Below are 22094 nucleotides of genomic sequence, written 5' to 3' on the forward strand. Positions count from 1 at the left end.
TAACCCACTCACAGAAAGACATACATGGTATGCACTCATTGATAAGTGGCTATTAGCCCAAATGCTTGAATTACCCTAGATCCCTAGAACAAAGGAAACTCAAGACGATGATCAAAATGTGAATGCTTCACTCCTTCTTTAAATGAGGAAAAAGAATACCCTTGGCAGGGAAGGGAGAGGCAAAGATTAAAACAGAGACTGAAGGAACACCCATTCAGAGCCTGCCCCACAGGTGGCCCATACATATACAGCCACCCAATTAGACAAGATGGATGAAGCAAAGAAGTGCAGACCGACAGGAGCCGGATGTAGATCGCTCCTGAGAGACACAGCCAGAATACAGCAAATACAGAGGCGAATGCCAGCAGCAAACCACTGAACTGAGAATAGGTCCCCCGTTGAAGGAATCAGAGAAAGAACTGGAAGAGCTTGAAGGGGCTCGAGACCCCAAAAGTACAACAATGCCAAGCAACCAGAGCTTCCAGGGACTAAGCCACTACCTAAAGACTATACATGGACTGACCCTGGACTCTGACCCCATAGGTAGCAATGAATATCCTAGTAAGAGCACCAGTGGAAGGGGAAGCCCTGGGTCCTGCTAAGACTGAACCCCCAGTGAACTAGACTATGCGGGGAGGGTGGCAATGGGGGGAGGTTTGGGAGGGGAACACCCACAAGGAAGGGGAGGGGGGAGGGTGATGTCTGTCCGGAAACCGGGAAAGGGAATAACACTTGAAATGTATATAAGCAATACTCAAGATAATAAAAAAAAAAAAAAGAAAAAAAAAAAAAGAATATGCAGACGCCATTTGGATTGGGCTATGGTGCTCTGAGGATTTAGGGAGGTCTGGGTAATGAAGTTTCTGAAATCACTAAAGTGGTTTATCAGTTATTTCTCAGTTTTGTTCCTTAGCACAAACTACACAAATATATTTGCAGGAATAAATACTGTGGGTTTTATGGTAGATTTTCTATGAGATCTTGCACATAAAAATGCTTAAATGTTGATGAAGACATATGTGGGCATCTTATGGTGACTTCTAGTAAAAAAAAAGTAAAAATTAATATTCATTGATTGACCTCTTGTCCAACACAAAATGTTTCACTGACTATTTATATGAGTAAATGTAACAAACATAAGAATCAAAGATTAACTTACACGTTTGTTTTCAATGTGAACTTACTAATTGTGTATAATATGTACAGAGACACCATGAGAACTGAACGGACTGGAACTGATTCTCACACAGCATCGTTCTATGCTGTGGCAGAAATACCTTTAGAGCAGGTCTATGAGGAGATAAAGACAGTCGACATTAATTGCACTGTCAATGGAAACAAGCCATTATCATGTAATGGAGTCCCAGAGATAAGTGTTCCTCTATTCTCATAAATCACACACTGCTAAAAGAGCCTTATGTCACACTTTTGATAACCAACCTGTCCCCGATACCAAACGTGGTATATGTAGTGTTGACTAAGTAGCAAGAATGTAATGACTACAGTTGTTATTATTACAGTAAACTCCTTTATGATAAAAGACCTCTAGCTTGTCCATCATTTGAGTATCATAGCTCCAATACATAGTAAATTGTATTCATAATGCCAGAACAATAAGAAGAGACGGTCAATATAGACACAACAAGCAGAACTGTGAACCATCAAACTACAATGCATACTTTTAGAATTTGGTATAGTTTGTTCAAGTATAACTGTAAAATAGGGCATTTAAGGTCAAATAAGTGTGGAACAAAGCCAATTAAAAAAATCAGTAAATCAAGGGCTTAGAAGTTAGTAGTAATCTATGATAGGGTATAAAACAAAGCCTTATAAAAATAACTTTAGAATATTATTTGTTAGTGGTTAAAATAAATGGTATTTACTTAAAAACAGAAGAGAGCAGTCTTAGTTTTTACTTGCCCCTTAGGTAATTCTGTTGCTTTATTCCAGAAACTATGAAAAACTGAGCTCTGAGCTGCAGTAAAAATTAGGAGGAGAGAGGAGGTCTATGATCAGGATGTAAAGTGAATTTTAAAAAGGGAAAATGAAAAATATAAAAAAAATAAGTAGAAAGGTTATATTAGAAGGATTTGAAAGCTTCCAATCCAACAGAGACTGATCCCGTGCCGTGAACTCCACTCCTTCTCTGAGTCTCTACCGGCAGAGAACCAGCCAAGCTTTGCGGTAATTCTGTTTGTTAATTTGCGCAAAGTGGAAAGGAATGCGGACAGAATGGAAAGATTTTCAACCCTTCGATACTTTGATACTATAAAACACGAACATTACACAACCAAACGTGTTTTATATGACTCACTTTTGCGGTTGCCCGACAGATGAATTATAGACTCATCCTCATGATGGTTTTGGCTTTGTAGATGTGCTTAAATTTCATTAGCATTTTTAACGCTGTAAGTGTTTCAACACTAAGCACTTAACAGGAGTAAGTGAAGCCCATGCACATGTACATTACAAAGCTGTCTACTACCTTCCTGTTGGACTATATCACTTCATCTGATTACTACTTTAGGTTGGTTTAACATCAGTGGAGTTCTGTTTGTAAATGCACATAAATTACGTCTTTTATTTTAACTGAATTGTTTTTCTTTTCAGACCTATAAATAACAGAGATTGCAAGCACAATATTTTGCTTGATTTCTATGAAATTCCCTGAAGACTTACTGCATTATAATTAATTTTTTTCTTATAACTGAGGATAATTTAAGTTAATTCTTCTAGTCTAAATAACCTTAAAGGCTAAAGTATTTTAATTGTTTTAAACTAATGAGGAGTATAGCTACACTTTATAAAACTCTGAGAGATTCTTATTTGTTTTCACTAACAATTAAGTTTCAGTATTTCTTGTTTTGCTTATGTTAGGCTTATTTTAAAAAACTTTTTTGAGACTGGGCGGTGATGGCACACAATTTTAACCTAGTACTTTAGAGACAGAAGCAGGAGAATCTCTGATTTCAAGGCCAGCATGGTCTACAGAGTGAGTTCCAGGACACTACAGAGTGAGAGCCAGGGCTCACACAGAACTCTGTCTCCAAAAACCAAACATTTTTTAAAAAATCTAATTTCTTTATAGCATTCATAAGAAGGCAGATAATCAAGTATTTTTTCTGGTAATTTTTTCTAAAGTCATAAAAGTCTACTGTCGCAAACATGATCCAATTTAAATACTAATTCCCATTCAACATGTTTATAGAGTAGTCAACAGAGGTCTAACTTTTGAACAAAGGGGGCGTGTCAGTGAATAGAACGGAAACTTGTGCTGCTAGGGCAAACAGCAAAGCATATAGATGAGGAATATGGTAATAAATAATATATTAGCAGACGGTGAATGCTATAGCAATGAGAAGAAGAGATTAGGGGAACCCGGAGAGAATTACTCAGATTACAATTTTTCTTAAGTATTTCCTTTGGCGGCACCGTGCTATGTACCGTGTGTGTGCGTGTGTTCTATTTCCACTTTTTATCCTATCCTATGTCCTCACAACTATTGGGCCATCTTCCCCTCACGTTCCTCTCACACACACACACCTTTGTTTTGTTTTATGACTGACTTTAACCAGGGCAGTCTGTGTGACCCTGGGTTTGGAACCCATGTTCATTAATGGATAAGCACAACTCACACTAAGACGATGATTGGTCCTTCCCTAGCATCAACTCATGACCAGTAGTTCAAGCTGTGAGAAGTAGGGCCTCGTGAGCTCCGCCTTGATCCATGGTTGACTGATGATAGGTTCAGTCTTGTGCAACTCCAGCCGTCGCGAAATCCGTACATCGAGTACTGCATTGTGGACTGAAAACTGCGTGCTCTTCTGTCTGTCTCTTGGCTCTTCCAATCTTTCTAGCTCTGCTAATATGACCTTCTCTGAGCCTTAGAGGGAAGTACCCTAAATGTCTTGCTTAGACTTAACCTTATCACCATCACTCATTCTCAGCATGACAAGCAGCTACGAGTCCCTTTAGTAGTCACCATTCCTGGCAAAGAGGGGATCCTCTGATTAGACTAAAAGTATCTTTTTTTTTATGGTTTAACATATAGATTTAGAAATGAGTTTTATACTATGTCACTTTAGCTAAGTAGCAGTTGTAGATCCCATAGGACAAAGACCTCCTAAGAACCATGAAGTTTTGATCAGGTTTACAGTACTAGGTGTATATCCTCTCCTGTGAGGTAGGTCTTGTGTCCAATAAAGACAGTTGATTACCCCAAGAGTTGTGCTATCATTGCACACCAGTGGCCACATCTCACCAGTTGGTCAAAGTCACTGATGCACTCCCTGATCCACACTGGAAGCCTGCATCGCCCCTTCCGGGACGACGAAAGCTAAACAGGAAGAAGCTTTAGCTCACTTTCGGTTCCATTTCTCCATCTTGCAACAGAGGTGATGGCTATCTTCAGCACTAGGGTCACATCGACTAAGTTTTAGAGGCCAAATGAAAGAAATGGCAAGAGGCCTTACTGCTTCGGTATTTTGTGGGGCTTCCCTGATCTTTCTTATTTACTTATCTATCTATCTATCTATCTATCTATCTATCTATCTATCTATCCATCCATCCATCCATCCATCCATCCATCTATCTATCTATCTATCTATCTATCTATCTATTTATTTTGAGGTCTATGTCAAGAATGTGAGCTTCTGCTAAAGAAGGCAGAACAACACATTGTGCCACAAAACTAAAGACTTTTTCATTTTATCGGCCTACAGAAAATAATGGCACAATGTTTGAGAAAATGGAGTAAACAAAAACGTTCCATTTTGAAAACGATGACCTTTAAGCAGTTCCTAGCTGATCAAAATCTTCCAAATCATGGTAACAGTAAATGCAGACCCATTCCCCACAAGGAGTCAGAAACTCATATAGAAACAGGCAACGAAAAGCCTAACTCCAGATCCTCGAGAAACATCAAAAACGAACAAACAAGTAACAACAGCAAACCCACAAAGCGATAGAAAAACAAGACAGTGTGTCCTTTTGAAAAGTTATAATCCCATAGTAATGGTTCAAGATAAGAACATAGTAGTTGAAATTCAAGACACAAAGTTCAAAAAAACGAATATAAACTTGCTCAAGGAGGTCGAGGGATTGAAAGAAGACACAAACACCACAATTAAATTAAAGAAGACAGAAATAAACTCCTGATTGATAACCACGGAAACACAAAGGGCTGAGTGAAACAAGCTGCACAATGCAGGATGTGAAAATAGACTTCCATGAAAGTGAAATAGCAAGGAACACCCAAACTGACATGAAGATTTCCGCCATTCTAATAAAAAAACAAATCTCAATGGAAAGATGCACCAAGAGAGTGGATGGTGTAAATGACAAAATGCCAAATGCTAATTATTTTAAACAAGCAAATAGGTGAAGAAAATATGCAGAATCTTTAAAAAGATCAAATCTATAAATTATGGGCATAGAAGGAGAAGAATTATTCCAGGTATAATAATATAGAAATATATTTCAATAAAATTACAGAGAGAAAATTTTAAACGTAGGGATAGAAATGGCTGTATAGGTACAAGAAGCACAGAACACCAAATAGCACCCAAAGAGAAAGGCCGTGTGACTTATTTCAGTCAGAAAACTACTGTATACAGAACAAAGAAAAGGTACTCAAAGCTGAGAGAGATAGGCTAAGGCAGATATAAGAGCAGGGCCACCAGCTGATTTTGCAATTAAAACTTTAAAATTCAGAAGGGCTTGGCGTAATGTAATTCAAGTTCTAAAAGACCACAGGTGCCAATCCAGACTACTAACATGGCAAAACTATCCTAGTTGAAAAAGAAAGAAATACTTTCCATAACAAAAACAAGCTAAGAGGCTTTATACTCAAACCCAGCTCCATAGAGAATGCTGGAGGGAATAAGATTAAATCATAAAATAAAGGATAAGATTATGTGGGAGGCAACAAAGAGAAATAAATGATATTAGGATAGCTTTTTTAATAATTCATTTATATTTGTTATTTTATTTATTTATATTTCAAATGTTATTCCCCTTTCCAGTTTCCCCTCCACAAACTCTCCCATACCCTCCCCCTCCCCCTGCCTCTATGAGAATGCTCCACACCCACCCACCCACTCCATCTCAGTGCCCTAGCATTCCCCTATACTGGGTGATCAAGCCTCCACAGGGGCAAGGGTATCCCCTTCCATTGATATTAGATAAGGCAATCCTCTGCTACATATGTAGCTAGAGCCATGGGACCCCCCACATCATGTGCACTCTTTGGTTGGTGGTTTAGTCCCTGGGAGCTTTGGGGGGTCTGGTTGGTTGATATTGTTCTTCCTATGGGATTATAAACTCCTTCAGCTAGATAGATACCAGGTACAAAAGTTAAATCAAGATCAGATAAACCATCTAAACAGTCCTATAACCCCTAAGGAAATAGAAGCAGTCATTAAAAGTCTGTCAACAACAACAACAACAACAACAAAACAAAACAAAAAAGCTCAGGGCCAGATGGCTTTAGTGTAGAATTCTACCTAATACCAATTCTTCTCAAACTATTCCATAAAATAGAAACAGAAGGAACACTACCCAACACATTCTATGAAGCCATAGTTACACTGATACCTAAACCAGACAAAGACCCAACAAAGAAAGAGAACTTCAGAGCAGTTTCCCTCATGAATATTGATGAAAAATAGTCAATAAAATTCTTGCAAACTGAATCCAAGAACACAGCAAAACAATCATTCACCATGATCAAACAGGCTTCATCCCAAGGATGCAGGGATGGTTCAATATATGGTAATCTGTCAATGTAATCCACTATATAAACAAACTCACAGAAAAAAAAAAACCACATGATCATCTCATTAGATGCTGAAAAAGTCTTTGACAAAATTCAATGCCCCTTCATCTTAAAAGTATTGGAGAGAATAAGAATTCACTGTCCATGCCTAAATATAATAAGAGCAAACCAACAGTCAAAATCAAACTAAATGGAGAGACCCTTGAAGCAATCCCACTAATACCACAGAAAAGACAAGGCTTCCCTCTCTTCCCTATCTATTCAATATAGTACTTGAAGTTCTAGGCATAGCAGTTAGGCAACAAAAGGTTGTCAAAGGGATACAAATTGGAAAAGAAGAAATAAAGATATCGCTATTAGGATAGTTCTTATGGAAAGAAGGTCAAGAAAACACCATGACATCAAAATGACAGAAATTCAATAATAACCTCAAATATTGGTGGACTTGATTCCCTGATCAAGTTACATAGACTGGCCAACCAGTTTAGAAAATGGGATCAACTATTATGTTTTATGTATAAGAAACAGTATCTCATCTCCATTGTGGACTTTACCTTGCAGGGAAATAATAGAAAAAAGTATTCTAAACGATCAGAACCAGGAAACAAGCAACCATGACTATTCTAATGTCTGACTAAATGGATTTCAAACCAAATCTAATCAGATGAAATAAAGAAAGATACTTCATTATTATCAAGGGGAAACCCACTAATAGGACATTAAAATTATGGACATAAATATATCAAATACTTATGTATACAAGTACTACTAGGCATTAAAAAACAGACCAAGCCCAACCTAGTAACAGGTGATTTTAATACTCAACTTTCCCAAAGGTCAGGTCATCCATTAAAAAAAGAGAGGAAAGACAAAGAAAAAAGAAAAACAAAGAAACACCACAGATCAAATGAACATGAGAGTGTCCACAGAGTATCTCACCCAAGTATTATAGAATCCACAAAACTTTCTCTAAAATATACCACATCCTGAGGAATAATTTAACTTTCAACAAATTCATAAAAACTGAAATTATAAATTCTGTCTGACTGCAAACCAATAAAGCTTGAAATAGATAGTTTAAAAAACTTCAGAAAATAAGACATTATAGAGATTAAATAATTCACTACTGAAGGACTGATGGGTCATGGAAGAAATCAAGATTAAAAAATTAAATTTCCGGGATAACATGAAATGGAAGGACTGCACAGTAAAATGTCCATGATACAGTCAAAGTAATCTTAGAAGGCAAGATTATAGTCCTATATAACTACATTAAAAATCAGAGAGACCACTCGTGCGTGAGGCGAGCAGAGTTGGAGACAAGAGCAGAGGTCGAACTCGGGATCTGACAAGATGGCTGGGCTGCCCCACAGGATTGTCAAGGAAACCCAGCGTCTGCTGGCAGAACCAGTTCCTGGCATTAAAGCAGAACTAGATGAGAGCAAAGCCTGTTATTTTCATGTAATTGCTGGTCCCCAGGACTCCCCCTTTGAGGGAAGGACTTTTAAACTTGAACTATTCCTTCCAGAAAAACACCCAATAGCAGCACCTAAAGTATGTATCATGACCAAAATTTATCATCCTAATGTAGACAAGTTGGGAAGAATATGTTTAGATAGTTTGAAAGATAAGTGGTACCCAGCACAGCAGATCCGAACAGTTCTGCTATCAATCTAGGCTTTGTTAAGTGCTCCAAATCCAGATGATCCATTAGCAAATGATGTAGCCTAGAAGTGGAAGAGCGACAAAGCCCAACAGTGAGAGCATGGACTAGGCTATATGCCATGAACAATCTTTAAGTCGATCAGATCATTAAGTGTACACCACTTCTCCTGTTCTGCCAAGACTTCTTCCTTTTTTGTTTGCATTTAGTGGACACAGTCTTATAAACATTACAGGATTAAAGGCCAGGCATCTTCTTCTTTGGTGACCACATGCACATTAGCAAATCTGTCTTGTACTGTTCACTGTTGTAAACATGAGCAGAGGCTGGAAGCATCACCCGGAGTTGCTGAGAGATGCTGAGAAGCAGGGCTCTCTGCTTTGACTCCTTACCCCATCATGGTCTAAGTACAACACTGTGAATGAAGGCAGGTGTCAGAGTTAGCTGCCAGGGGCATAGGTGTTTTATTTTATTTTTTAGGGGGGGGGGGGAAGTATTTTTATTTTAATTTCATGGCCTCCTTTCCCCTCCCGTCTCTTAAGGGATCTAATTACAGTGGTTAAGTTCAGCTAACTAGTGTTTTAGAATATGCTCTCTAGCCAAGTCTGACTTTAGACGCTATAGATGGACAAGCTTGATTGTCTAATCCAAAATGGGAACATTAAATAAACATCACAGCCTCACTAATAACATTGTGACTTTGCTGTCAAGTGTAGATTCTCCATCCCCCACTCCCACCCCCAAAAGAGGAAGAAAAAGCTTGTGACCATTTTGTATGGCTTGTCTGTAATCTTCTGTAAATCTTATGTTTTAGTAAAATATTTTTTGTTATTGTAAAAAAGAGAGAAACCAAGTTACTTAATTATATTCTTTATGAGTTTAGGAAACAAAAACATATCAAACCCAAAAGTAGGTGTGAAGAAATAATTCAAGCCAGGAAAGATATTAATGAAACAAACAAAACATAAAGAATCAATGAAGCATGGATTTGAAAATATAAACAAGATTGTCAAACTGTTAGCCAAATCAACCAAAATTAAAGAAGAGAAGGCTCAGATTAAGAAAATCAGAAATGAAAAGGGAGACATAATGACACATTAAATATAATCTAGATAATTATAAGGGCATACTTTTAAAACCTATAGTTCATGAAATTGAAAAGCCTAAGAGAAATGGATGGATTTCTAGACACATCACCCACCAAACTTATATGTAGGTAATAATTAAACTTAAACAAAATTGACCTCTACAAACAAAGAGATTTATGTAATAACAGTAGCTAATAAAACTTCCCCAACTACCAAAAGCCCAGGGTCAGATGGACTCACAATAGAATTCTACCAGACTTTTAAAGAAGAACATCACCCAAATTACCTCATATCATAGAAACACAGTGATCAGTTTTAACTCCTTTTGCCAATATTGATCTAATACCCAAAGCAGATAAAGACACAACATGAAGAAAGAGATCAATAGACCAATATCACTCATGACAGTAAATATAAAAAATTCAACAAAGTACATTACCAAATGAATACAAGAACAAATTAAAAAGATCATTCATTCGCCATGATTAAATTGACTTTGTTCCCAAAATGCAGGGCTGGGTCAACATGTACAAGTCATATAAATAAACTTAAAGACAGAAGTCATATGATAACAGATTCAGAAAAAGTCTTTAGCAAAATTCAAAATCACTTCTTGATGAAATCCCTAGAGAGAATTGGTAGGGATGGAATATATATACCAGTATGACATAGGGTATATATAGGAAGCCTATAGCCAAGATCTTGCTAAATGGAGAAAAATTCAAAGTACTTCCATTGAAATTGGAAACAAGAATCTCTTTGTTCCTATTCAATATACTGCTTCAAGTCTTAGAGATATTTGACAAGAGAGAGAAATAAAAGATTCAAACAGAAAGGCACACAAAGCATCCTTTCTCACAGATGAGGTGATTCCGTGCATAAGAAACCCTACAATTTCCACCAAAAACCTTTCAGAGCTGATAAAAACTTTCAGAAAAGTAAGAGAATACAAAATCAACTTATAAACTCAATGGGCTTTCTGTATACCACTAACAAATATATCGAGACCAGAATTAAAGAAAGAATTCTATTAATAGCCTCATAAATACCTTGAGTACATCTAAGCAATGAGTTGTAATGCTTCTATAGTGAAAACGTAAAAGCTCTAGCAACTGGGGGAGCCCAAATGGTAGAGCAAGAGGGCTAAGCAAAGCAGTAGAGGTATGAAAACATGGAAATATTCATACAACTTTGCAAGTCAATGAAGTAACACAAGCTTTTTTTAAGTTAGAAGGGAAGATACCTTGCATGTAGGGATAATGCTGTTCTTAAAAGCAATGGATTATTAAGCAAAAAAATCTATGTTCAAGGTATCAGATGCCTTCTTATGTGCTGTTGGTAAGGAAGGCAAACAGGGTCACAAAACAACAACAACAAGAACAATGGCTCTGAATATGGGCAAGGAACTTGTAGGCAGGAGGGGGTGAGTTACAGAGTGGGAGATATGAAAAGACTTGAAAGTAATCATAATACACTATGTATCCATGAAACTGCCAAAGACAAGATTAGATAAAAGCTCTATTAATATACACATATACACTATATACATAATATATATATATACATATATATATATAAAACAATATTCTAGTAAAGTTAAATGTTGTAATGGTTTATATATATACTCGGCCCAGGGAGTAGCACTATTAGGAAGTGTGGCCATTTTGCAATGGGTGTGTCATTGTGGGTGTGGGCTTTAAGCTGCCTAGAAGCCAGTATTCTGATAGCAGCCTTCAGATAAAGATGTAGAACTCTCATTTCCTCCTGCACTATGCCTGCCTGTACGCTGCCATGTTCCCACCTTGATGATAAGATTGACCTTCTGAACCTTAAGCCGGCCCCAGTTAAGTGTTGTTACAAGATTTGACTTGGTCATGGTGTCTGTTCCCATCAGTAAAACCCTAACAAGACAAATGGCATGTTTCTTAAAGTCAACTCTCCTTTAAAAATAGATCTTTACTTACTGACATATGTAGCCTTGGTACCCAAAGGAAGGCAGACGTCAGAAGCCTGGAGAAATGCTGGAGAAAGTGGAGTGTCTTCTCTTTGTCCCCAAGCATTATGATGAACAGAGAAGACACAAACCAGTCATGGCCTGCGTAGTTTCCTTGAAGGCACACTGCAGCATGGTCAAGGAAGTTTCACACATTCTGAGGAGAGACACCAGTTCATGAATACAAGGAAATATTCACTGCATGTAGTAATCATTATCTCCAGTTGTTTTATAAGCATTGATAACTGAAGCCGCTGAAGCTGTTAGGGTTAAATTTATATATGAAAAACTAGTGGCACCATCGTTCCTTTAACGTATCATTGGATTGTGTGTGGGAGGAACCAGTGTTACCTACCAGAGGGAAAGCTGCTGCAGGAACATCCTCTATGTCGATCTATCAGAGATCTAGATAGAGATCTATCTATCTCTATGTGTTTTTATGTGGGTGACCTGCTGAGTGACTAGAACAACGAGGCAAAATCTTTAAATTTAGGATTCAGCAGTGCAAATACTATATTTTTTCTTAAAGTCAAACTCCATTTCTGAATACCAATTCAAATGAAATAAATATACTGCAGAAAGCAGTAGCCTTCTAATTCTACTTATGTCTACACAGCCTGCTTGCTTTTTTTAACATCTTGGGTTTGTGTGAAAATGCCTTCGGAATGACTTCACTCAGTTTAAGATTTGGTGAATACAGCTGAATCTAAGGATCATAGGTCAATTTAATACAATGTATGTTCAAAAGACAGAAAAAGATAATACAATGATTCAGTGTAATAAACTACACAGTGTGCTAATGAAAGACCCCAGCTTAGCAGCAGTAACGCCATTTTGCAAGGCTGTACTTAAGATGACTGGTTCAGGGAAAGGTTAGAACACTGAGTACACAGCAGCTGCCAAGCAGGATGTGTTTGGTTGAAGGCCTGGCAACAGGACGACTTCGGTTGAGCACCTGACAATGAAAAAAAGCCCCGGGAGAGGTCCCACACCCTGGTCGGGGGCCGAGTCAGTCGTTATGTTCCAAGAAGGTAGCTAAGAAACTTGCCCCCGGGCTGAACCCTTTGGGGGCCGAGTCAGCCGTTATGTTTCAGGAAGGTAGCTAGGAAACATTAGAATCCACCAATTATATCGCTGTAACCATGCATCTGCTTCTGTATGCTTGCTTCTGCTCCCCAAAATCCTATAAAAGCCCATCCTTGGTTCCGTGGGGCGCGCCAGTCCCCCGAGTGACTGAAGCGCCCGCAGGTGCCTGTGCCTGTGTATCCCGACAATAAACCAAATCCTCTTGCTGATTGCATCCTGTGGTGTCTCGGTCTGGTCTTTGGAGTTAGAGGATCTCCATCCCGAGGGAAAGTTCTCCCTGAGAGCTTTTCATTTGGTGCATTGGCCGGGAAAGGAGATCCTCCACCCAGGGACCACCGACCACCCACTGGGAGGTAAGCCGGCCGGCGTCTGTTTGTCTGTCTGTCTGTCTGATTCTGTCTCGTTCTGCCTTATTCTGTCTGTTCTGTGAGCACTCAGCCAGGTCTGTTCTGTGAGCGCTCAGCCAGGTCTGTTCTGTGAGCGCTCAGCCAGGTCTGTTCTGTGAGCGCTCAGCCAGGTCTGTTCTGTGAGCGCTCAGCCAGGTCTGTTCTGTGAGCGCTCAGCCAGGTTGTTTGGAATTTGGGCGGGACGAAGAAGGAGCTGACGAGCTCGGACTTCTCGCCCCGCAGCCCTGGAAGACGTTCCAAGGGTGTTAGGGGCCCGACTTTTCGGGGCCCAATCTGGGAGAGGAGAAAGATCCGGACTAACGGCACCTCTGTCTGTATTTTTGGCTTTCAGAGGGCCCCGGACCTTTGCCACCTCCATCTGACTTTTTGCTTTCAGTTTGGTACCAAAGCCGTGCAGCACGCCTGTCTGTTGTTTGTTTGACTGTTGGTGTTGTTTGTTTTCTCTGTGTTCTAATCTTCCTTAGAACTAACATGGGACAGTCCCTAACAATGCCCCTAAGTCTCACTCTTGATCATTGGGAAGACGTCCACGACCGGGCACACAACCAGTCCGTCGAGGTTAAAAAAAAAAAAGAAAATGGCAGACTCTCTACACATCCGAGTGGCCCACTTTCGGAGCGGGATGGCCAGTGAATGGCACATTTAATAAGATCATTATTTTACAGGTTAAAGATCGGGTCGTCCACGGACATCCTGACCAGGTTTCTTATATTATCACTTGAGAGAGTCTCGCCTTAAAACCCTCCCCCTGGGCGGAACCCTTCGTGGACCCGAATTGGCCTCCCCTCAACCCCCAGCCTGTCCCCTCGGCCCCGCCCGGTCCGCCAGCCACGTCTTCCTCTCTCTACCTTTGTGAAATCAGAGCCTTCTAAGAAACCTGTCCTCCCGGCAGACCCAAACTCCCCTCTCATAGATCTTCTCTCTGACAGGCCCGGCTAAAACGGAGGAGGCAGAGCCGCCGGCCAGATCAGTTGCCGGGCCACAGTCTGATAAGGGTTTCTCCCCTGTCGCAGGGAGATTGCGCAATAAGCTCGAGGTGATGCCAGATTCAACCTCCCAGGCTTTCCCACTTAGACAGGGAACCGGTGGCCAGACCCAATACTGGCCGTTTTCAGCAGCTGACATTTACAATTGGAAACAACACAACCCTTCTTTCTCCAAAGATCCGGTGGCACTCACCGACCTAATAGAATCTGTTTTACTTACCCACCAGCCTACTTGGGATGACTGCCAACAGCTCTTACAGGCCCTCTTAACCTCAGAAAAAAAACAAAGAGTGTTCCTAGAGGCCAGAAAGCATGTTCTGGGAGATGATGGGCGTCCCACCCAGCTGCCTGAGGACCAAACTGGGATTTTAATACAGCTGAAGGTAAGGGACACCTATGCCTTTATCGCCAGTTGCTTCTAGCGGGTCTCCGAGGGGCTATACGACGCCCTACTAATTTGGCTCAGGTAAAACAGGTATTACAGGAAGCAGGGGAAACTCCCTCTGCCTTTCTACAGAGACTTAAGGAGGCCTACCGTATGTACACTCCCTATGACCCAGATGACCCAGGACAAATGACAAGTGTCTCCATGTCCTTCATCTGGCAGGCTGCTCCAGATATCAGGACTAAGTTACAGAGGTTAGAAAATTTACAGGGCTATACATTACAGGATTTACTTAAAGAAGCTAAAAAGATTTTTAATAAGAGAGAGATAAAAAAGAAAAAATTGAGTCGAATCTTGGCCGCCGTAGTTCAGGGCCAAGAAAGGAAGGGAGATAGAGGGGGAGCTTGAAAGGGGCTGAAGCTGGATAAAGATCAATGTGCCTATTACAAAGAGAAAGGGCACTGGGCCAGAGAGTGCCCCAAGAAGCCTGGCAGACCCCGAAAGCCTCGACCACGAACCTCCCTCTTGGCTCTAAATAAAGATTAGAGAGGTCAGGGCCAGGAGCCCCCCCCCTGAGCCCAGGGTAACGCTTAAAGTTGGGGGGCAGCCGGTTACTTTCCTGGTAGACACAGGAGCCCAGCATTCAGTCCTCACCCAAGCTTCAGGACAACTCAGCGACCGGACGGCCTGGGTACAAAGAGCTACTGGTGAGAAACAATACCGATGGACTATGGACCGCCGGGTTCAGCTGGCTACCGGTAAGGTGACCCATTCCTTCTTACATGTTCCGGACTGCCCATACCCTCTGCTGGGCCGTGATCTGCTCACCAAACTAAAAGCACAAATTCATTTTGAGGAAAGAGGGGCCCGAATAACTGGCCCCCACGGAACTCCCCTTCAAGTTCTATGAATATAGACTATATGAACTGGGACAGGACAAGCCACAATCCCTAGAAATAGACACTTGGGTCACGAATTTTCCACTGGCTTGGGCAGAGACTGGTGGGATGGGGTTGGCGCTCCAACAGCCCCCCTTAATTACAACTCCAGTCTCCATAAAACAATACCCCCTGTCACATGAAGCTTATCAAGGTATAAGGCCTCACATTACGAGGCTTCTAGATCAAGGCATCCTAATCCCCTGCCGGTCGCCTTGAAATACGCCTCTTCTGCCTGTTAAGAAACCCGGCACTGGAGATTATAGGCCAGTACAAGACTTGAGAAAGGTCAACAAGAGGATAGAAGATATTCATCTGACTGTTCCAAACCCTTACAATTTGCTCAGTAACTGTTCATCGATGAGAAACAGGGGTATGCTAAAGGGGTCCTAACACAAAGGTTGGGACTCTGAAAACGCCCTGTGGCCTACCTGTCTAAGAAATTGGACCCTGTGGCCTCCGGCTGGCCACCGTGCCTAAAGATGGTGGCTGCTATTGCTGTCCTGATCAAGGACGCTGGAAAATTGACTTTGGGACAGCCACTCACCCTCCTAGCACCCCACGCAGTGGAGGCCTTGGTAAAGCAGCCCCCAGACCGCTGGCTCTCTAATTCTCACACCAAGCCTTGTTACTGGATGCAGAACGGGTTCAGTTTGGGCCCGTAGTCGCCCTCAATCCTGCCACCTTGCTTCCTCTACCAGAGGAGGCAAAACAGCATGACTGCCTACAAATCCTCGCAGAAGTACATGGAACCAGGCCGGACCTATCGGACCAGCATCTTCAGAATGCTGACCACACATGGTACACGGATGGCAACAGCTTCTTGGCAGAGGGAGAGCGAAAGGCTAGAGTTGCGGTCACTACGGAGGACAAAGTGATTTGGGCGAAAGCCCTGCCTGCTGGTACCTCCACACAACGGGCTGAACTCATCGCCTTGACTCAGGCGCTCAAGATGGCAAAAGGTAAGAGGCTAAATGTATATACAGACAGCCGTTATGCCTTTGCCACGGCACACATCCATGGGGAGATCTACCGGAGGCGGGGGCTGCTCACATCTGAGGGTAAAGATATGGCTAAAATTCTGGCCCTCTTAGAAGCCCTATTCTTGCCCAAAAGACTGAGTATTATACATTGTCCAGGACACCAGAAAGGGCACAACCCAGAGGCACGAGGAAACCGGCTGGCCGATGCCACGGCGCGAGAAGCGGCCATGAACAAACAAATCTTGCCCTTAAATAGCCCAGACCAACCCACGTCCCCACCAGTGGGACAAACCAGTTGGGTTTATGCCCATGAGGACATAGAGCTCCTAAAAAATGGGGGCCATCTACCACCCTCAACTAAAACAGTGGGTCTACAAAGGACTTTTAAATTGATCTCCTTTTTACATAAATTAACCCATTTGGGGTTTAAGAAGATGAAAACCTTACTAGATCGGGAAGAGATAAATCTGTGTATTTTTGAATCGGGACAAAGCGATACAAAAGGTGACTGGGAGTTACAAAGTGTGTGCTCAGGTTAACCCGGGAAGGACCAGGATTGGACAAGGAGTTCGTCCTAGGGGACACCGTCCCGACATCCATTGGGAAATTGATTTTACTGAAATTAAACCAGGTATATATGGATACAAGTATCTCCTAGTGTTTGTAGACACCTTCTCAGGATGTGTCGAAGCCTTCCCCACAAAACACGAGACTACAAAAATGGTCACCAAGAAGCTCCTCGAGGAAATCTTTCCCAGGTATGACATGCCTCAAGCGTTGGGGTCGGACAACGGGCCCACTTTTGTCTCCCAAGTAAGTCAGTTGGTGGCCAAATTGCTGGGGATTGATTGGAAATTACATTGTGCCTATAGACCCCAGAGTTCAGGTCAGGTAGAACACATGAATAGAACAATTAAAGAGACTTTATCCAAACTTACGCTTACAACTGGCTCAAAGGATTGGGTGGCCCTCCTTCCCCTAGTTCTATATCGGGCCTGGAATACCCCGGGCCCCCATGGTCTAACTCCTTTTAAAATAATATATAGAACACCACCCCCATTTGTCCATTTCTTTGATTCAAACATTGCTGATTTTGCTGACAGCCCTTCTCTGAGGGCCCATTTACAGGCCCTACAGATTGTGCAGAGAGACGTCTGGAGACCTTTGGCCGCTGCTTACCAGGACAAGCTTGAGCATCCGGTGGTGCCACACCCGTTCCAGATTAGAGACACCGTGTGGGTGCACAGACACCAGACCAAGAATCTCGAGCCACGGTGAAAAGGACCCTACACCGTCCTCCTGACTACCCCGACCGCCCTAAAGGTAGACGGAGTCTCGGCTTAGATCCACACACCACACGTCAAGACAGTCCGGTCTGAGGAATTGACTAATCACAACACTACACCCCAGACATAGAGAGTTCAGCACACTCCAAACCCCTTAAAGTTAAAACTCCTACGTGGCTCCTCCTAGCCCTTTTGTGGCCTAGAGTCAGTGGGGGAATAAGCCCCCACCAGACAGAAATTTCTTGACCAAGTCGAGTGAAAGATTTCACTCAAAGTTAGCAAAAAAATGGGGGAATGAAAGACTCCAGCTTAGCAGCAGTAACGCCATTTTGCAAGGCTGTACTTAAGATGACTGGTTCAGGGAAAGGTTAGAACACTGAGTACACAGCAGCTGCCAAGCAGGATGTGTTTGGTTGAAGGCCTGGCAACAGGACGACTTCGGTTGAGCACCTGACAATGAAAAAAAGCCCCGGGAGAGGTCCCACACCCTGGTGGGGGGCCGAGTCAGTCGTTATGTTCCAAGAAGGTAGCTAAGAAACTTGCCCCCGGGCTGAACCCTTTGGGGGCCGAGTCAGCCGTTATGTTTCAGGAAGGTAGCTAGGAAACATTAGAATCCACCAATTATATCGCTGTAACCATGCATCTGCTTCTGTATGCTTGCTTCTGCTCCCCAAAATCCTATAAAAGCCCATCCTTGGTTCCGTGGGGCGCGCCAGTCCCCCGAGTGACTGAAGCGCCCGCAGGTGCCTGTGCCTGTGTATCCCGACAATAAACCAAATCCTCTTGCTGATTGCATCCTGTGGTGTCTCGGTCTGGTCTTTGGAGTTAGAGGATCTCCATCCCGAGGGAAAGTTCTCCCTGAGAGCTTTTCACTAACACTTCCTATGAAAGAACTATGGATAACACAGGAAGACAGTTCAGTTCTGCATCAATCCACTCAAAAAGGATATGGAGAGAAGACTTGACTGGCGACTGCTGTTGTTTCAGGAATTTCTCACAGTGCTTTAAGACCAAAGCAAGATCATTTTCTGCACCATCTTTTAACAAGTTGAGAAACTTCCCATACCTATGTTAAAGATCCACAAAACACAGAAATCCATTAGCAACCTCCCTGAAAATGCACCTTCAGAAATCCATCACAGTGTATTACTCCTGAGAGTTCAAAGTCTGGAGTTTTGAAGACTCTACTTCTAGGGTGACTACAGTAAGCATGCTACTCGGGAGTCATTCCCAATCATTCCAGCACGTTTGGATCAGCATAGCAATCATTAACTCTAGGACGGTGGGACAGTAATGAGAAAATAACATGATAATATATGACAGATGAGATGAATGTATTGATTTTTTCTGAAATTAATCTAAAGCACAGAATACAGAGTTTAGTTTTATGGAATGTTAAATTAAGAACTAACTTTGGAAGCATTGACTAGTATTGGATATTGAGGGGAATTTGGGCATTTTGAATTGAAACTAGGGCAATGATGAACCATAACTTGAAATATCTTAGCATTTCCATGAATCAAGCACTATAATTAAGTGAAATTAATTTCCTTTATCTAAGTTCTAAGTTCATATATTTTTAACACACTGAATGTGTGTATGGTCATCAAGGGGAAACACTACATTTGTACCATTTCCAACCTTACTAAGACCTTACTTGGTCTGCGGTTTAGGAAGTCTTCTCCTTAGTGGCAACATTGCTAGTCATGTTTAATGGTTTTGTTGCTATCATTTATCTCAGAGATTCTACAGGACAGTAACTGGACCATACCCCAGTATATCCAAACTCTACATCATTCAGTATTTTTCACTTACTTTCTATGAATAAGAAATTACATTGAGTTAAAATATGTGAGCAGGCTACTAATGTAGTCTATAGGTTCCATTTCATTGGAAATGTATCCATATAAAATACTGTTATTAAACACATATATGGAGTTATATAACATAATCAAAACAGTTATCTGACATAGGTGAATGCTCTGGAATCCATGCCAGGATTTTCATTGTAGTGGGCATTTATATAATAAGACTCCAGGGGTTTAGTAGCTCTCACATGTGCCTTCTTAGATCTGACTCAAAAGATGACCCTCTAATTATAATGGGACAATTAATAATCTCATATTAAATGATGTTCATTAAGAACAAGGAAAGGAGGTTCATAATATAGTACACTCACTTCTTTTGAAAATTAATATATGAGTTTTAAACACTCAAACTACCACAATTTTCGTTCACTTATTTGAACTTCTCAATCTCTCAATCTACCCTTAAGGTGCCTGTCTTCGCTGTCCCCTGACTACTAGAACAAATCATGTTTCAGAAGATGTATGACTGTACCATAGCATGCTCATCTTTGCAACGTTGATTTTTTTTTTTTTTGGAGGATACAAAAAAACCTGACAGTCATAGAGAAACACACTAATTAGCTTTTGGAATAATAATGAGCTGTAACTAAATTACAGCCTGAGGTAACTTAATCATGTGCCAATATCCTCAAAGATAATGCTATCATTTTGTGAGGGATAAACTCTGCATTTAAAGTCTACTAAATACTTGGATGTTATTAAGCACACATCAGGTCGGTGAATTCTAGGGATTCCTGAAAGAGACATTTCTCTACATACCTGACAGTCATTTTAATGCCAAGCTGCTGCACAGATGAGAGACTCTCATTCTTCACATTTGCATCAGTAGCTAACAACAATAGAAAAAGGACTTATGAAAATGTATAAAAGTCTGCACAATAATCACATGTTAATTGAAAATTGATGAAAGCAATATTTTTGCATATTTTAATGAGAATTTTGGAAATGCTGATGAATTTGTTCTTTTAGGAGCTGCCACTTATATTTTCACAGAAATTATCAGAAAACTTTCCAAGAACTTTTATCCTGCAAAATTCATGTAAAAACAGAGAGGTGGGACACATATTTATCAGCACTCAGAAGGCATAGGCAGAGGAATTAGCATTTCAAAGGCAAAGTAAGTTCAAGGCCAGCATGGGCTACATAAGTCCTTCTCCCCAAAACCAAATGAAGCAAAAAGCATGTAAAATGATTACATTATTTGGTGTAAAACAATGAAAAATGAACAAAGTATAGAAAGCTATAAGACATTAAGAAGTAATCTAAAATACAATGTTTCATCACATAATGCTTATATAAAATTCTGAACAAGTATATATATAATCATGGCCTCCTAACACATACGTTGAAATCTTTCACTAAGTCCTGTAAGGCTCTGACTTCTAGACATGACAGTTACTTACAATACCATCTTTAAGTAGCTGTGATCACTTGCACAAACCCTTCACATGATCAAGACAAGCAAAATTCCAGCATGGATAGAGGATGGAGATGAAGCCCACCCCAAGAAGAACTAGTGACAGTGGAGGGGGGAGAGAGACAGAGAGAGAGAGAGACAGAGAGACAGAGAGAGGGGAGAGAGAGAGAGAGAGAGAGAGAGAGAGAGAGAAAGAGAAAGAGAGAGAGGAGAGAGAGACAGAGAGAGAGACAGAGAGAGAGAGACACAGAGAGAGAGACAGAGAGGGAGAGACAGGAGAGAGAGAGAGAGAGAGAGAGAGAGAGAGAGAGAGAGAGAGAACGAGAGAGAAAGAGAGAGGGACTAGAGACTCCTTTGAGAACAGGGTCTGTTTCTTGTTGTGCTGTGTATATGCTTGGCCCAGGGAGAGGTGTGGCCTTGTTGGAGGAAGCGTGTCACTATGAGTTTGGGCTTTAAGACCTTCCTCTAATATGCCTGGAAGTCAAGCCTTCCCTTGGTGCCCTCTGAAACAAGACATAGAACTCTCAGCTCCTTCTCTCCAGCTGCCATGCTTCCCGCCTTCATGATAATGGGCTGAACCTCTGAAGAGCAAGGGAAACCCTAAGACATTTCTCATGCCTGAATAGATGTCCGCATACCCAATCACATATGGGTAGCACTAATCAGACTCAAGGGGTTATTGGTTAAAATAATAAAAAGCTGACATGATGGTGGGAATGAGGATAGGGGCATGACAGAAGATTGGAGGGAGCTGTAAATGGATAAGAGTAAAATACATCCTATAAATTAGAAGTTTCCATAGAATAAATTTTAAAAATCTTTAAGGGCTAAGATAAATAGCTCATGATAAGATACTTGCCTTCTGGTTCAGTCGTCAGTCCCCCACACACAATCTTTCGTAGACCAGATTCAACTTTTACTAGGTAACATTACATTACGGTTGAGTTATTAGGTTTCTCTTTTCAGGTTAGATTTTTCTTTGTGAAGTAGGGACTGTGATCGTTTACCAAAAACTACAAAAGGGTCAAGAGAGATCGACAGTTTGGACTGGTTCTCGGACACACTGGATGACAGAGTTAAGGTGAATAAAATATAGTTAGATACCACTCAGGAGCTAGCTGAAATTTTCTACATGAAAATGAAGGAAGTCTTGTATCTATGCACATAAACAAATGCTGTTTCCACAGGAATGACCACTGTGAAGAGAGTCATTGGCACT

The 22094-nt window shown here is 41.2% G+C and overlaps 1 protein-coding gene and 1 pseudogene across 1 annotated transcript in view; one reads left to right on the plus strand and one right to left on the minus strand.

Annotated features, from left to right (window-relative positions):
* Positions 1–22094, minus strand: part of Tbc1d32 (TBC1 domain family, member 32) — a 227906-nt gene that overhangs the window by 21914 nt on the left and 183898 nt on the right. The window contains exons 28-30 of the mRNA XM_087598465.1: positions 20218–20287; positions 18541–18656; positions 11491–11645 (exon numbers count right to left, since the gene is read on the minus strand). Of these exons, the coding sequence (XP_087454591.1) occupies positions 11491–11645; positions 18541–18656; positions 20218–20287 (341 nt within the window). The remainder of the gene's footprint in view (positions 1–11490; positions 11646–18540; positions 18657–20217; positions 20288–22094) is intronic.
* Ube2n-ps7 (ubiquitin-conjugating enzyme E2N, pseudogene 7) lies at positions 8097–8574 on the plus strand (annotated as a pseudogene).

The sequence above is a fragment of the Rattus norvegicus genome, chromosome 20 (genome assembly GCF_021556685.1).
Source record: "Rattus norvegicus strain SHRSP/BbbUtx chromosome 20, alternate assembly SHRSP_T2T, whole genome shotgun sequence".
NCBI classification, from domain to species: Eukaryota; Metazoa; Chordata; class Mammalia; order Rodentia; family Muridae; genus Rattus; species Rattus norvegicus.